This window comes from Hesperophylax consimilis, chromosome 14 (assembly GCF_061612785.1).
Source record: "Hesperophylax consimilis isolate HC1 chromosome 14, BYU_Hcon_1.0, whole genome shotgun sequence".
In the NCBI taxonomy this organism is placed as follows: domain Eukaryota; kingdom Metazoa; phylum Arthropoda; class Insecta; order Trichoptera; family Limnephilidae; genus Hesperophylax; species Hesperophylax consimilis.
Genome location: NC_142849.1, coordinates 23396147 through 23414525, shown reverse-complemented (window position 1 = coordinate 23414525; position 18379 = coordinate 23396147). Strand labels below are relative to the sequence as shown.

Below are 18379 nucleotides of genomic sequence, written 5' to 3'. Positions count from 1 at the left end.
ACAATTTTTTTATTCCTTAATACAAACATTTAAAATTTATTTCGAAGCAATGGTCAGATGTGAGAATATATAAAAAAAAGCGCAAACAAAAGTATAGTTTTTGACTGTGTAGAAAACGTACTGCAAATTCACTATACCCGCCGCTGCTAAATTATGTAAGGTTAGAGATAATCTACTGCAAGTATGTAGTAACCCACTTGGCACTAAGTCAACAGCCTAGTTTTCTCCTTTACTTGAAATACTCACCTTTCGTGTACCGAGAACCGCCTCGGGGAATCAATTTGACCATTCATGGGAAAATTGCATTTAGTGATATTTCGTTAATGATTTTAGATTCTGGGCAAAGTTAAAAGGTTGAAAATGGAAAAAAGACAATTAATATACCTTCACCAGAATTAAACACTTTTTTAATCTTCGCATTAGTAATTCAGTTACAAAGGGTACTTTCTTCAACACTCACAAATCAAGGTTCTTATTAATATTTAAATTTGTAATTCTTTCAAATCTATCAACACCCATGAAATATCAGGACCAAGCTGTAGAAACGGAATCTATAGTAAGGTTGTACTTTTGAACGCCATGAGCAAAAATATCTATCATTGCAATGATTATAGAGTTTATTAAATATTCGAATGATTCTACAGAAAAATTGATTTTTCTTACCTTGCTCTGAATCTATAAGAGCATCGGACATTCTTGGGGTAGCTGGAAGGGTATCGGGGGCTGTAAAAGTGACCGTGGGGGCTGGAGTGCTCTGCCGACAGGAACTGGAAGTCGCAGGCTGTATCAGCTATCTTTTGTCCATCGGTGAGGAACAGTTCTAAAATAATAGAATAAATTTCCTTTACAATTTAATCGTATTGTTAAATCAGCCATTTTATATACATGTAACTGATGCTTGTTTAAAAGATTGTTAATACAACAAAAACAAGGCAGGTCACAGCATGAATCCCTGTGGGACCCCAAATTTAACTCAATTTGGGCATGAAGTAAATTCATATTACACTGCGATTTATATCACTGCATCATGTAATTTGTAATGGGTGTTCCCACAAAGTTAGAAAACCTCTAGAAAGATGATCTCTGGCCTACAACATTTACACACGTACATATCTTTTTGTGTGACAATGAGGGTCAATGCAACTCATTTTAATTCACAAAATGATCTAGATGTTTAGTTGTGGAGCTTTGATGTTTACAAAAATCAAATAATACCCCATCGTCCTATAAGAAATATTCTTTAATTTAGTGTTTAAGGTCGGACGAAGCAGGATACTTTGGTTACAACTAGTAAAATTATAAATATGTATATGAAATATCTACGTTACATCATCTCAGAAAACTAAATCATTTCTATGAACCGTTTCGTACACAATTGTATTATTATGGAAGTAAAGTTTTGTTTTATTTTCAGTCATAATTAATTTATACCACAATTTAGAATAGAAAACGGATCGTTCAAAGTTTTTTTTTCATACAATAATTTTATTTAAAATTTTCTTAAACACGTATTTTAACAAAATGTATGATGTTTGAATTTAAAATAATGGATTACAATATCTGCCGTTTGTTAAAGCTCAAACGTGGAAAATATTTATTTAACCGATTTGTACCTCAATATTGGTAGCTAAGTTTGAAGGTATAATTTTAAACGTTCAAAGGAAATTTAATATATTATAAAGGGTGTGTTCTGTTATTATAGGGGTAGCTACTTTTGGTGGTGTGTTGTAAATCATCTGTAATGAAATTATGTTCGATTTTCAAATTTCAAAGCGGAAATTTGAACGATCGTTCGATTGAAAATGGTTCCGGTACTAAATTCTTGTAAATTTATTAATTAATAGATTATCATATTATTTTGTCATCATTTCCTAAGGGCCTTAATAATAAACTGTTTTAAAATTTGCACAACTGATACACTCCCATTAATACGTGGTAAATGGTTGAGTAATCTCTAACAATAGAACAATAAAATTTTTATCCACTATTTTTTAAAAGTTTTGACTACTATTTTGGGGGTATCGAAAATTTCAAAAACCTTTTATTAGTAAGGAGAAAATGTGAAGACCAAAGGTTCTTAGTTCAATTTAACACCTACATTTAATTTATAGAGTAGCCAAAGAAAAGGAAAATAAAACAGCCCGTGACAAGCAGGCTGCAGTGGAGTTCTGATACCAACCCTGATATTAAATCATAGAAGTATACATATGTGGAATGCCGAAGAAATGAGATTCCTGTGGCGTGTTTACCGTTGTACGATAAGTCAGATACGTCGGGGACGTCAGAGGAAGACGTAGCATAATCATGTGAAACACTATTAATTAGTAAGTTACACCACACGGGAAACAAATCTGAGTGAAATTAATATTCTTTATGTTCTTCTAAATGGTTATACACCAATACACTACGGAAAAAAAATTGAGATATATATAAGTAGAAATGTGTCATGGGGGCAGTTTTACTTTGTGCATCAAAATAAGGTTATTTTAAACCGGTCGGTGGCCGAGTTGACATCGCGTTTGGGTCCCACCCAGGCATAGTGTGTTCAATTCCTCGGCTGGCTAAGTCCTCCATCACAACGCAAGGAACATTTTAAGCTTACTGTGGTGGTAGTAGGAGATTTTAAAATATTGTCAGGTTATTCGTAACCTGGGAATGTTTGACTTTCTTTAAAAAAAAATTAATGTATTGTTTTAAGTGAGGTTGAAAATGTTGATGGTCAATGCAGAATCGTTAAGAAGTTGATTTCAGTTGTTCTGTTGATTGGGGCGGTATGATGGCAGAAGTCTTCGCTTTATCTCCAACAAGTGTTCTTATTAGACACGTATAAGTCAACCTATTTCAAAATGTCAACACCTCTGCGATAGGTCCCAAAAAAGGTTCGCTACGTTTGGTGACTTAGCAGGAGTACCCGGGTTTATCTAGGATTTAACGGCGGATACGTTTGCCGGTTGAGGGAGACATTTTGACCTCTCCAGCTTGTCTCTCTCGACCCATCTTCTTGCAGCGCAGCGGGAGGGATAAATTCTTACGTCCGTAACTCCCGGACACATTGATTGCTAGATTCCTACCCACCCCTCATACATTTTTCCTTAACAGAAAATTTTCGCCTTATTTTCCATAAAAAGACTCTTCGCACAGCATCCCCAAAGATGACATTGGCCAGAGGAATTGAATTCTATTGAGATATTTTTCAGCTGCTTCCGAGGTGTATGTGGAATGGATATTATGCAGGTAACGCATTAATTTGTTTTGCACTTTTTTTTTTTTTTTTTTTGTAATATCAATACCGCACAAGAGTCTTAACTGCGCCCAACGGTCTGCAGCCAGTGAGACTATGGCATCCCTAATTTGAAATGTCTTATGGCATCATCAAGGTTGTGGGAGGAGAAGAGGAAAGTAGAGGAGTAACTGGCTATTCAGATCTGGTCACCAAACACAGCTAAATCCATTACAAACAACGTTTCAATTCTGAAATGTGGTCTAACACCAGAGCGATACTGAGAGTATCTTCCACTCTGGAACGTGCCGCAAGTATACTACATATAATTTAAATGAATAAATTGTGATTAAACACAAATAAATCTAATAAAATTTACTTGTGCACGCCGGGATTTGAACCCGCGACCTTTAGGTTGCTAGTCGAGAGCTTTGCCTCTCGACCACGGATGCCGTCGATCTATTTCTAGTATATAAAAACAAAACTCTCTTACAACACAACTACATCATCAGAACAATATTAATACACCAACGGTCACTACAAAGTACCTTCACTACATACCACGGCAGCTCAAAGAAAATTTTTCTTGCTAGCTCCTAAAATCTTTAACCTTATCCCTGAAAACCTAAAAACCCTGAGTCAACCCCATTCCTTTAAAAACCAAATTACGAAATGGATCCTTACACACGGAATACATTACACAATACCCATTCATTCTACACTCTATCAATTTAATCACCTTTCAGACAAAACATAATATATCCTTATTTTCTAACTTAGCGGTATAGTATGTACATAATTAATTAGTGTGATCTATTTACTAAAAATTTCTCAAATATTTCATCTTCTTATAATTCTCTAACTTCTCCATCCTCTTTTTGCAACCCTTACTAGCTGTACATCATTTTTCTTATTTTGCTTTTTTATATTATAGTTTGGGGATAAGTGGTGAAGGCACGAAATAAAAGTGAAACGAAGGTTATTGCCACGTTGGGCGGTATTGAAACGAGATTATAAAGGTGAAGGGCACGAGTACCTCAGAAATGGATGTAACAAAAGTGTATTAAATAAAAGAAAGGAGAAAATGAATCCCATAATACAAAATTTATTTCTACATCTTATAATTAACCTTTAAATAACATGAGAACTCTTTTGATTGATGACAAATAACTCAGGCGTGTGCAACAACCGAAGGTTGAATGCACGATTGGTAATTTAAAAATTGCATTGAGATTGACAAAAGGATGGTGACATTTAATGTAAAACTAACCTGATGATAAGTAATAATGGGCGCCAAGCGATGCGGTAAGCAAAGCTGTTATTTAAATGCAGAACGAAGGATGACCAAAGGTAAAAGCACTAATCTGCGGCGTCATCCTCGTTCGTAAATGTAGTTGGCTCATGGCGTGGTTCGTGTCTCCTCTGTTCACGACATCCCGGAAGCGCAGCCAAATGAATACTAAATTGTCGAGCTGCTTGTCCTGACCGCGAGCCCGTCCCCCGTTGTCGCTTGCCATAGTTGCGATACTCGCATAACGCGAGTTGCCATAGCTAGCAGCTGTAAATTAGAGATGGGCACTGAATGTTGCTAAAACACTGTAGCGGGAAGGAAATGACTGCTACAAAAGGCGTGTGGTAAGGTCACAGTGTTTATTGGTGAGTCAGTGTAGCCGTAACGAGAGTTGACGCTGGACAGAAGAATACACCGGATGCTGGCTGTGATGTGCTGGTCAGGCACGGGTCAGTGAGTCGACGCCGGGCGCTGGTGACCGGGACTCGATGAAGGTCAGGCACTGGCGAAGAACGTAGGTCTTCAGGCACTCCAGTGCTGACGAGACGGCCGAAGGTGCGGCGGACCTTGTAGGCGGTTGAACGGGAACGGCGTGACCAGTGAGGATGCTGCGTGTCCTCGTGATGGTCATGATGTCATGGAAGAAGCGCTGGTCAGAGACGCTGGAACCAGGGCGCTTGTAATCCGAGTAGCGCTTGCCAGGAACGGAGATCTGGACAAGGCGCTATGATGATGTCCCGATGGAGTCCATGGTGGTACGGGCGAAGCCGGGTACGTTGTCCTTCGCGCTAGTAAGAAGAGCGCGGGTGATCACTCGTTGAGCCTCATAGACTGACGGCTGATAGATAACTGACTGACTGACTCCCTGCGTCGGGCATATTTATATTACACGGCCGACGGCGGCAGTAGGTAGGTGGATGACTGTATGTTTCAGGAACCTTCGATAGCGTGGCAATTATGCATAGGCGGCAGACTCGTTTCTTCTGGCGAGTTCTCGTACTGTGTAAGACGGCCCGTGACGTATTGTCACCTGGTAGACAAGTAGGTCTTGTAGTACGTAGGTTGCTTTGTTTACGATGCGATTTGAATTGCAGGTACATAATTCGGGAGTAGGTACTAAGTAGGTCGAGCGGTTTATTATTAATTATTCAATGGATTATTCTCGACGCCACAATAGTAATGTATAGATTGTATGTCCGCAAACTATAAAATTCACCCGTCATAACACAGAGTCATCCCTAGCATAGAGGGGGAAATATCACAAAAACCACATGTAATCAAGTATCAATAAAAATATATGTTTTTGTTCAGAAGGGGCCCAAAAATAATGAAGCTATATTTCAGGATACTGCGAACAAGTGCTTCGTATGCTACTATACTCCTTATTGACATCTTCCAACTAGTTATGCTAATAAATATTTTAATACATAATTTTTATTTATTTTATTTTTCATAGATAAATTTTGCAAATGACAATATTTTTAATTCACGGAACGCATTGATAGAGATAAAATATTTAAGAAATATTTTATCAAATCAAATTGAAGTTAAAAATACTCATACTAAAAATACTATAGAGTGTAAACCAGATTACAAAGGAAAAACAGGGAATGAAAAACCCGGTAATTGCTCTAACATAAGAATATTTACTGACAACCCATAAGCCTGCCGTATTTAACCATTTTTTAAAATTAAAATTTATTTATTTCATGATTTTTTTCTAATTTCAGCTCAACTGAGCGATGAGTGCAATACTCTGCCATATGAGAACATACACATTACACATAAATAAATTACATGATTAAAAATAAAATGGTAAACGTATTTAACACTAAGTATATGGTGGCTTAGTTATTATAATAACATTTATAAAGCGCAGTTTAGTGTCATTTCACTTCAAGTGAGCGAGGGAAGTTCTTCATTTATCGTATGGGGTCGCAAGAGTTTTTTTTCAGATCTCCGGTAGCGATCACTCGTCCTGGATATTCTGTGGCGCAATAAGGCAGCGCACCCATGCATCCTTCTCTCTCTGCTCACATTGAAACTAATTATTTATTAAATAACGGTTTCAAGTCAAGTGTGATTTGAGCAAAATTACCTATGGTCGTGATTTATTTTTTAGGGTATTATGCTGAGTTGCTCTTCTTTAGCCAACGTTTTGGTCAGCATTAAAGTGACCATCATCAGGGCCGATATCCATTGTGGACACTGAAACGTTTGTTAAAAAAGGCCCAACATGACATAGTACCCCAAACATAATCAAAATAATATCTTTTTTTCACGAAAAAATTTAATATCACCAACCTTATTTAGAAAGCCTAGATAATTTACCCAACTTACCTACAAATAGTCCCAACTAAATACGCAATGAGGTTCCCTCCACATTATTATGAATGTTCACTTACATTACAAACGTAGAATTTAATCTCTTGGGTGATAATTATTTCACTTTAATCCGAGTGGAGTCTTAGGGCGGAATTATAAACTGGGGTATTAATGTTCAGCGAGGTAGAACAAGATATTAATGTTGCTTTGAAAGCAGTGGTCGAAATTTAATTATTTGCGTTAGCTTCTGGGATTAGTGAAAAAATACCACAGTCTGCTGGGATGGCTGTTTACCGCGCACTTATTATATACCTGTCACCTATTATCTTTTTCATTTTACACCATGTAAAGTTTGCCCAAGATTTGCTGCCGTATAGCAAGAATGACTGTTTTAAACCACCTAGATGACTTGTTAGACAGGTAAGGTTTATTCTATTCAATAAAGGAGAAGGAACGAAAGCCAAGAAATTCGTTTTATGTTAGTTGAGTTGATCTCAAGCAGTCGATATCAGCTGAGAACAGGTGTTCTGGTTTTGTGAACTAAAACATATCTACCCAGAAATGGGTTTCATACAGAAAGTAGTTTCCCTAACGGATGTGTTAAAATTTCGAGAAAAAAAAGTAGTATTATGAATTTCTAACGCCGTAAATGTTAATTTGGATACATCTAGTGGCATTTGTTCACAACAAACCACAGTGTGCAATAGTCCGACTAGTTCCGGACAGAAGAACCCAATGGTGTAGTGTCAGATATTACAATTATTTTATTATGCCATCACTCTTATTAGAATCGAAAAGAAATAGATAGTCCACGAGGTTAATGTAACATAGCCCCAACAGAGATATTTTCCCTTTACTTACATATAAAGAGATTTTCCTTACATCTTGTAGTAAGAGGAGTAACAAATTAATCTATCATGAGTTACAACTATTAAATAATAACTTCTAGGAGTTTGTTAAATTAATAATAAATATTTGATAACCTTACAAAAAATTCAGAGCATATGACTGAAAACGTTGGCTGAAAACAACAACATGACAATACTTGTGTTACAATATTATTTTGTTGCTCGTGTGCCCAAAATATGTGTAAGAAATTTACATCATAGGCTGTTTTATCATGCGGAGGTGGAAAGTGTTCAAAAGGCATTAAATAAGGGTGGATAAGCCGTTGAAAAGAATAAGGGTCGGGGATTAAGTGAACTTCCAGAAGAGCTTATGCCAAATTTATCATTGGATTTAAAATGAAAAATGTAGAGTGTAATTTATTGATTTCATAGCCAAAAATTTTCAAGATTTAAAAAAATAAATATTTTATGTATAGGTACATGGGATTTTAACAGATCAAACCAATTGTATTGTTCTAGGAAGGCAGCCCGTATCGAATGAGCTGATATAAAAAAAATATTTTTGGTATTTGTGATAAAAAAACATCACCTTTTTAAGTGACAATGACCCATTATTTTTTATTGATATATCTACGATAAGAAACTTTTAAGCTGGTTAAATAAATTCTTAAGTCGTAGCAAATTCTTAAAATGTAAGGTCTATTTTTTTTTGAATAGGAGGTTACTATCATGGTATCATGCGCAATTCAATCATGGTAAAAATATAAGGTTTACATAGTACAATTTGTTATTTAACAAATTCGCCAACGTTTTAATTTCAACTAGCAACTATTTTAAGACTCTCCTTAGTTGTAATTCTAGTTAATTATAAATCAACTGCTTAAATATCAAATTAAGTAACCACTTGACTTATGTTCTCTGTTAAATAATTTTAATGCTTCTACAAATGTGTGTTACTAAATTATTTAAACTGAATCCAAACATAATACGAGAAGCTAAGATGTGTATTATTTACGTATTTACTGTAAAAATGTATGCCTTCTGTACTAAGATAATTATGTTTCGAAGAACAAGTATTTTTACATATATTTGAAAGTATTTCTTATATTTTATATTATGTATATTTTTACAATACAATTATACAAATAATGTACCGCTAAAGTGGAATAAATGTTTTTCAGTGAATTTTCCTTTGAATAAACTGTACTGTCATCAAGTTACTACAAAATTGTGCCCAGTTGGATTTTGGAAAAACATTTATTTATTTAATATAAACGGTATAAATATACCATACACAATAATTAGATGTCACAGAATAACAATTAAATGAGGAATTTGATCATAAAATGACGAAAGAAGAACGTGTATCTCCTTCCATTGCTTGTATAAAATTAATAAAAGCCATAGAAGGAGATACAAGTACATACAACATATTATAAACAAGTATGTCTAGACTTTGAGTAGAGATTAGAGGTTAAAATAATTATGATTTAGACGATATGATAATATAGCCTTTTTGTACCTAGCTTCTGTGCAGTTAAACAGATCCGCTACATCTGCGTACCGATTACTAACTATATTATGTTGTATTAATATTGTTATTAAATTCTACCCATATGATATTGACTTCAGTCAAATTCCACCTAATTAAATATTAATCCCTCCTTTCATTCATTTAACACTTAAATAATGTCTATGGAGTTATTTTTCTATTATATATTATCTATATATTTCTATAAAGTTGAGAGTCTGTGACGGGCGGGCGGCCGCGTGGCGGACACTGGGCGAGTAGCGTCTTTTGATTTTTACTCAAATCTAAAGATTTATTCCGACATTGAAGAAATTTCGCCCAATTGACTTCCGAAACAAGAGGAAGGTCAAACAGACAACTTCAGCAACTTCAGCTGGTTTGTAATACGAAAATATAAAATATGAACACAATCATGCGAAAATACTCCCACACGTTTCAGAATAACAAGATTTCCTAGAAAAACATTTCTCGGAAGCGACTTGTACGCAAGGATCATTATTCTCTGGCCGTAAACAAGTTGCTGAAGGGTGTATGAGTCATGTGTCAACATGCTCGTACATACTTGATGTGGGTGATGGTTCAAATGAAAATGAACACTACGGATCACCAAGTCAAGGGTTGATCCCAGGGTTTGAGTGAGAGATGGATAGAAACTTAAATAAATCACGAAGAAAGGGTTTTAAAGACTAGATGTTCTGTAGTAGTAACTTGTCTTAAAAAAAAATAAAATCCAATACCGAGGTAATCTATTTTATAAAAAAATCATATACTTTTTAAATTATTATTTTTATTTTTTAAAAAACCTCTGATGTTCATTTACGTGACTAATTTTTGAGTTAATATACTTTTTATCACAATGTCTCATCTGCCCTGATGATGAACACTGTAAAGCCGTCCAAAACGTTGATTTAGAGGGAGCAAGCGCAACACGGCATAACAAACCAAAAAATAATCGTGAAAATCTGAAATTATACTTCCGATATTCATGTTCAACCTTCACAATCGCTTATTATTGAGTATAACAGTGTTGCCATATCAAAATAACACGAGACGATAATCCTTGAAATAATGAGGTGAAATCCATTATTCGAGGACACTGCATAAGAGAAGACGCTAAGTGGGGGTTGCCAACTATTCCCGTGTTTTCCCCAGTTAAGGAGCTTGTGTCACCAAACACGGCAAAGCCATTATCAGGAGACGTCCCGACGCCGACGCTGGTTCGGCGGTGGAATCGTTTCTCAACTTGGGGCTCGCGATCAGGAATAGGTGTGGTCGCAATCTGCCAAAAAAGAAGTCGCGTATATAAACAATCCTTTTATATACCTATGAATTTCAATCAACAATCAACCATTATATATACGTACTTATTAATTAATAACCCAATATATTTAATAAAGATTATTTGAGGTTAGATTATTTTAAGGTTATTTTATGACGATTGAATTTATTTTTCACTTAAATTGTTTTCTAAGAAAGGATCGACATTTAAAACAGTTAGGACGGGTTGTTTCGGAGAATTTGAACAATTCATCAAATTTCAACGTTCATTTTCGTGTTCTGTGAAAGATTTATTCAAGTTTTGTTTTTTATATCATTGTAGGCTAGTTGCTTGACAAAACTGAAATAAAAACAGAACTTGAAAAATGTTTTACAGAACTTGAAAATGAACGTTGAAATTTGATGAATTGTTCAGATTCTCCGAAACAACCCGCCCTTAATTAATTTCAAGTTGATTATACACGATTCTTATATAGAGTTTTTAAAGCCACTACAGGCGAGAATCATTTTTTGCACAAGTAAGACGTGGCGAGTGGAATCAATATTTTCAAAGCATCCGTTACTCTTTTTTACACTAACCCCACACATACTAAGCTTCCGTATTAACACCGTCGCGTCATGCAAGTCACGAACTATCTAGATAGCGAGGCAAACATTCTAGTTGTAGAGTTTTGTCAGCCAATATTTCAATAGTTGGTTGTCAGTCTTTCACATTCAGTACATTTTTTTAACGTAAGTAATGTAAAATTTTGATTAACGTCAAAATATGTAGTGAAGTTTTTTCAAACTTTATTTTTTGTCTTTTATGGGCTTGCAATACCAAAAAGGTTGAGAAACGATACCTTATGATATAATACACGGTATTGTACAGCTTAACGTTTGTATGTGAATTGCATACAATGTAATTAATTCGAAACGAGGTTTAGTAAGGGTACACAATAGTTGATGGAATCAGATTCAATCATATTTTGAATTGAATAGCAGTAATATTTATCATTTTATTTTTGTTCGAAAGTGAACGGTCGAAAAAGTCGGAGAAGCCCGAGGACGAAGCGACATGTCTAAGAAAATTTATGATTTTTTTTATTTCTCCGTCTGAGGAATTTACTTAAATAATATCAATTATTTTTCTCCTTGATTACTTGCTTTTTACAGTTTTTTTTACTGATTATCATTTACCACTGACAGCAAGGGCAATAATCGTAACACGTATTTGTTAATCTATATGTAATCAACGGCGTAGCTACCTAGGGGCTACGCGGGGCAGTGCCCCGGGGCCCTCAAGCTCAGGGGGCCCTTGAATCCTTACCGGAAATCTCGATCGAACTGAACTTTTGGAAATTTCTCCCATCTTCAAAATAAATTTGACAGGTTGCAACTTGCAACCCCACTTTAATCATGACAACTCAGTTGAAAGAAATTCAAAAGTTATGCCTAGGGAATTCCCCTAAATTCTTTCTGTAGATTGGCAGTGTTGTAATTTGTCACACAAATATTTTGTGACAAGTTTAGTTCTTGCCTAATTGGGGTTATTTTGTCTATGGTGTTTTTTTTTTGAACTTTGGCAATATTTTTTAAGGAAGAAGAGAGAGTTTTGTTTATGGTGACTTCCTCCCCGGGCAGCTAGGCCATCTGTACGGTGATCTTGTCACTCGCCATTCAAGGTGTTTTAATCTGAGTTAATCATGTGAATAGAAGTTATTCTTTTCTTTTAAAAAGGGCGCGGGGTGTTTTTCCTATCACGAATAGTTCGTGTTGGTTATTATTTTTTATTGGTGGTTATGGAATCCCGCTTTTTATCCAGTGTTGGCCGGTGGTCATATTTGTAGTACCTACTCGTGTTTCGGATTTGAAACCGCAAATAGTTTGGTCCTAGCTGTGGCTAGAAGTTGATGGCTGAGTATCCCCGCGTCGCGATGGAACGGATTGCTGTTCCCGAAGTCTGTAAGACGAGTCTGGTTGGTTACCACGTGCTACGGAGTTGAAGATCCTATCGGCGCAAGTTGAAGGAGTTGCGTCCTCCCGTCTCCACTAAGTGAAGGATGTCCTGGCTTCGTAAGACGAGTCTGGTTGGTTACCAAGTGCTACGGAGTTGAAGATCCTACCGGCGCAAGTTGAAGGAGTTGCGTCCTCCCGTCTCCACTAAGTGAAGGATGTCCTGGCTCCGTAAGATGAGTCTGGTTGGTTACGACGTGCTACGGAGTTGAAGATCCTACCGGCACAAGTTGAAGGAGTTGCGTCCTCCCGTCTCCACTAAGTGAAGGATGTCCTGGCTCCGTAAGACGAGTCTGGTTGGTTACCACGTGCTGCGGACTTAAAGATCCTACAGGCGCACGTTGAAAGAGTTGCGTCTTCCTGTCTCCACTAAGTGAAGGATGTCCTTTTTTTTTTTTTTATAGTGAATACCTCACAAGAGTCCCAACTGCTCCCGTCTGGAGCCAGTGAGACTATGGCATCCTCAATTGGGGGATGTTGTGAGGCTGAAGGTAAGTGGAGAAGGGAAAGAGGAAGGTAGGGAAGTACCTGGCTATTCAGATCTAGTCACTAAACACGGCTAAAGCCATTTGGAGCAACGTTTCAATTCTGAATGGTGGTCTTACACCAGGGCGATACTGGTAGTATCTTCCACTCTGGAACGTGCCGCAAATATACTATATATTATTTTTAATTAATTAATTGTGAAATAACACAAATTAATCAAATAAAATTTATTTGCGCACGCCGGGTTCGAACCCGCGACCTTCGGAATGGCAGTCCAATGCGTTACCACTGGACTATGCCGGCCGTCATAGTCCAGTGGTAACGCCGGGTCCTGGCTCCCGTTACGGGTCCGTTCCCCTCTACTGGAGTCAAGTTTTCGTTCGCCACCCGTTGTTATTCCTTCGTTTCTCGGCCACGTAAAGTTAGCTTAGTTTGGTTCAGGAGTCCATCTGGTATGTGCCTACTTTTATTCCTATGTTTACATTGGTATCTTTTGTATTCCCTTGTTGTAACTTTTGATGGTTTCAATATAATTTCGATTAAGTATTTACTCTGTAATGATCAGCCCTTTCTACTTCAAACTTTTCCTTCTCTTCTTTCTACGATAATTTTCCTTTAAACTCCCATAGGTAACTTTTCCATAAGGCTTTTGCATATGTGTTCGCAGGGATGGAAAATTCCTCCCCTGCCGTCTCTACGAGCCTTTGCTCCTCTTTTTTGATTCTAGTTTGTCTACGTGACGTACGACCTTGAACGTACTCATTTCACGTGACGGTTCAGTATAAAAAGGCTTCACCGAACGTTGTGTTGGTTTTTTGTTTCTCGATTTAGAAACCTAGTTATCTATGTATGTGTGGTATCCCTTGGTTCTTTTGAGATAGAGTGAGTTGAATCGATTACCGCTGTGTTTTAAAACCATTTCATAAACCTTATCTTCTAAGTCGCCTGCTCCCCCAACTAGCTACGCGATTCTATCTATCGTAGGGTAATGTGAATATAATAAAGTGTTAGATTTTATATATGTGATATACATACGATAAATTTATGGTGTTAGTTGTCGGCGCCATCCATGTATATATTTTGGGAGGGGAAGGAGAGGAAAGGAAATGAATTTTTTCAAGTTAAGATTGACTCCTCCTCTTACCAAACAAAACTGACGGATGATAATTTGAGCAAGGCGATCGATATCTGCGTGTCTGGATATCACAACCGGCCGGGTCTCCCCTTGTTCCAAATCGGCAACCGTCACGCCAGAATAAAGAAAACCAGGTCTCATCACCAATTTCAGAATTGCCCCAATCTCATACACCTCCAGGAAAATCTACTTTACTGAGTGTAGAAGGGGAAAACCATGACATCCCTTGTCACGAATCTAGTCGCGAAAATGTGACACGCAAGGTCCTAAGTTACGTGCCACCTCTAGAAAACGTTGTAACTCCCACGCCGTCGGGGATTTACATCCCTTTCTAGGTCAATACATAGATAACACACGACGATCTTGTCGACATTTAGCCTGCTTTTTAACGATAGGTTGTGTGCCTACCCATTCAGACAATTATCATGTGAGATATATGTAAGGTCTACTCGAAATGCCAAATTTAGGATGAGGACTGTCTGTATTTTAATATTCGGTTCTAGTAATTATTTTATGAGGTTACTAGCATCCTCGTGTATTGGGTATGGGTAACTCCTACTGAATACCTATCCTCTCAGGTAGGTATAAACGGATAATTGGTTTGATTTTTGCATTTAATTTAAAGAGGCTGCCTACCTCTCGAAAGGTACCTGTTGAGAAAAGTTGTTCGGTTGGTAGTTTTATTTCGGAGATTACCATCTCCCTCTTTCGACTTTAGATTTGTTTTTGTGCATCCCAATTCGTAACTTAGAAAGTCAAACAATAGATGAAAAGTATTAAATTAGAAAGTCAAATAACAGAAGAAAAGTTTTCATTTTGTTCCGTCTGGTTGCATCCGATCGCTTTCAATTCGGGACGGCATACGCTAGCAAAACTTCCCCTTTGACTGACTGTACACCGCGCCTCTCGGCCTATATATGAAAAGGTCATTGGCCTGTCTCTCACTCACAGCTGATTGACAATCTGTCTAGGGTATTCCTTTTAATGATAACATTATTTGGGCGGCAGGTGTCGTAAACTTAGTTGTATCCGTCTTTTAAAGGGGTCCTCTGGAATTTAATAAATAATATAAAAAACTCACCCAGTTAGTCACCTCTCATTCTCAGCGTGAAGCTTACCTGGTTACACTATATAGCTAAATCACTTTAATTTTCGACCTCCTCCCTACGCTTATAAAAGGGTAATTAAATATTCCTGTAAATAAAATTGTACCTCCCTAATCTGTCAGGATTCAAACCCACAGTTAATGATATATTTGTTTCTCTGGTTTTCGGTCTCCGTGGATAAATGCCATCTCACCAAATCAATAACCTAGCCCGATTAAACACTTCCCGCCTTTAAGTACGTTCACTCTGTTTTAAAAACGCAATCATTATTTTTATTATTTTCATGTTTTTAAGACAAGTCACTTAGTTTGAACTACATATTTACGAAATCACGTTTAATCTAACACACTTTCACTTCACACAAACACCGGATCAATAATCTTTCTCTTTAATTCAATATTCCACAATATTCTCTAATACCATTTGAATCCAATAATTAACTGTAATTTCACATATCACTTCTGACTTGTATTGATTTCTTGGAGCTGTCAACGTATCTAAGTTCAAGACTCGACTGCCTCTACCTGCGCCCTGTCCCGTGTGAATGTGTTTACTCCAGGCCTGTCTGTCAATAAATCTCCCGTCGTTGTCTAAACAAAAATTTTTTTTGAGCACGTTCGTTTCGTTTATTTTATGTGAGTGTCCAAAACATCACAACTCTTATTATTTCTGATTTCCCACCTTACTTGACAAAAAATTAACCCCACAATCATGAGACTGAGATCTTTGCTCTATCGTTGTTTTTGTACTCTCTACTGGATCATGGAGATCTCACTATTACAGATAAACATTGGAATGTTCTTACATTACTTTTGGCATCCAATGCCTTACGTTACAAATTTTAAAAAGAAGAAACCCAGTGGTGCATTTAAACGCAAACAACGCCAAGAAAGAGAAGATAGTAAACAAAAATTGCCCAAAATTGACAAGTTTTTTAGTCAGCCTTCTGCAAGTACATCTGGCCAAAATATTTCTATTGATAGTGACTCAAATAATGTGGTAACTGCAGTGTTGGTTGAGAAGCCTACTGAAGAAGATTCGACAATTATTGCAGTTGGAGATACCTCCGCCGCCGATCATGTGAACGTGGATGATGTTTGCATGACACACATAAGAGCGGAGGGTTTAGAGGAACCACAGACCTCTACATTTTTCGAAAATGTGTACGACAAATCTTCTTATGACTTGGGAAACTTCACGAACAAAATATTAAGTGATAACGAAAAACGTCAAATTATTGATATGGGGCCTTTACAGCCTTCAGGACCTTTTCCAACAGACATCAACCAGAAAAATAGGTGTTTTTCAAAATCGTACTACTTTTCGTGTTCTAAATATGGGCCAGTTAATCGTTTTTGGTTGTTTTATTCCAAAATACTAGACGCTGCCTATTGTCAACCCTGCTGGTTATTTGCTTCACAAAGGATTAATGTTTGGTGTACGGGAATTCGAGATTGGAAGCATTTATCAGAAAGAATTAAACAACACAGTTGTTCGAGTGGCCATTCGGAAGCATGTGCTGTGTATGAATTTTGGAAAAAAAAACGATACTAATACTATCAACATCCTTGAAAACGAAATGAAAAAATCATTTTATTTAAACGAAGTCATTGATACTTTTGCGAAAACTAAAGCTAGGAAAAAATTGTTATTTAGTCAGTTGGTAGCAGAGATGTGCAAAATGGGTACCCAAAACCATTTAAAATGCAAAATGGAAATAGGTCAAAACTTTTCCATTTGAAAATGCAAAATGCAAAATGGTTTTTAGAAAAGCATTTCAAATGCAAAATACCTATTTTCAAAATTCATTGAAAATGCAAAATGGTTTCTGAGGTCAAACAATTAAAATAATTATAGAATTTTTAAACAATTTTGTCATTTAATAATGGACATCAATGTAGAAAAAACATATTACATGATGGTAAATCCAAAAACACCACGACTACAGATTATGAAACCACAAAAAATTTGCGCGGGACTAATGTTGCCAACGTAAAAACATAGAAACTGCTATCTAACATTTAATACTATGTATTACAGCGTCATGGCCCACAGTGAGCTGAAAATCGCCCTTCATAGACATAGAGACTTGAATTTTCAAGGGTATTTTTTTGGCTAGAAATGGATTCTGCTGATCATAACTATGCTATAAAATTTCGTACGAAGCAATTGCGTGTACAAATGAAAGAGTTATCATTTTTTAAAGAAAAATTTTTATGGCACTGATATTAAAAATGAGGCTATCTCTGGAATCATAAAGTTGGCCATTCTATCCTTACACACAGATATACTACTATTTATTTGTATTTTTTTGACATACTTCGTATTGTGGCGCAACTTGAAATTTTTTTTTTTTCAATCCTCAAGTTGAAAAAAAACTTTTTTATGTTGATGATTCATTTTAATGCTTAAATGCTTTACATATGAGTATGATTTGTCTAGTTTACAATATTTTATTGACACTATAAATCAAAATTCAAGTCTCTATGTCTATGAAAGGCGATTTTCAGCCCACTGTGTGGCCCCATGTTCAGTATTTGAATCAGTATTTTTTGGAATGGTATAACTCAATTTCCAGGGCTCCTACCAGGGAGCAACTTGACAAATGTAAATTATCTCTCATAGCGAGGTTGAGGACCGACTGATATTTGGGGCGTATGAAAAAAAGATGAGTGCAGATAGTAGGAAGAATGTTGCAAAAAAGCATTTAAAATGGAAAATGCATTGAGAAAAGCATTTAAAATGCAAAATGGAAAATACCCATTTTGCATTTTGCACTTCCATTTGAAATGGATTTATTTGAAATAAAGCACATCTCTGGTTGGTAGGCCCGATCTTCATATAATAAACCCTTGAATCTTCTCTATTTCGTTTTATTAGCCAAACCTACACCTAGTATTAATTGTAATTTATGTTGTTACTGTTTAATATTTTTATTACCTGCCCTGCAGTCTGCAGTGCACAAAAAAGAGCTAAGTAGCTTAGCATTTTTAAAGTGTTTGTATATTTCATATTTTTATTTGATAAAACCTAATCAGTTTACATAGCAGTGGGGCCCCATTTTTTAATTTGCCCCAGGGCCCTTGGTTACCTTGCTACGCCACTGTATGTAATATGAATTACTTTTAAGTCACTAGATTTATATAATGAGAAAGAACCACAAG

The 18379-nt window shown here is 36.4% G+C and overlaps 1 protein-coding gene across 1 annotated transcript in view; it reads right to left on the bottom strand.

Moving 5' to 3' along the window:
* The window catches only part of Sol1 (CUB domain-containing protein Sol1), a 341999-nt gene that overhangs the window by 254663 nt on the left and 68957 nt on the right, over positions 1-18379 (bottom strand). Inside the window, exon 3 of the mRNA XM_089639889.1 lies at positions 664-820. Within this exon, the coding sequence (XP_089496015.1) occupies positions 664-820 (157 nt within the window). The remainder of the gene's footprint in view (positions 1-663; positions 821-18379) is intronic.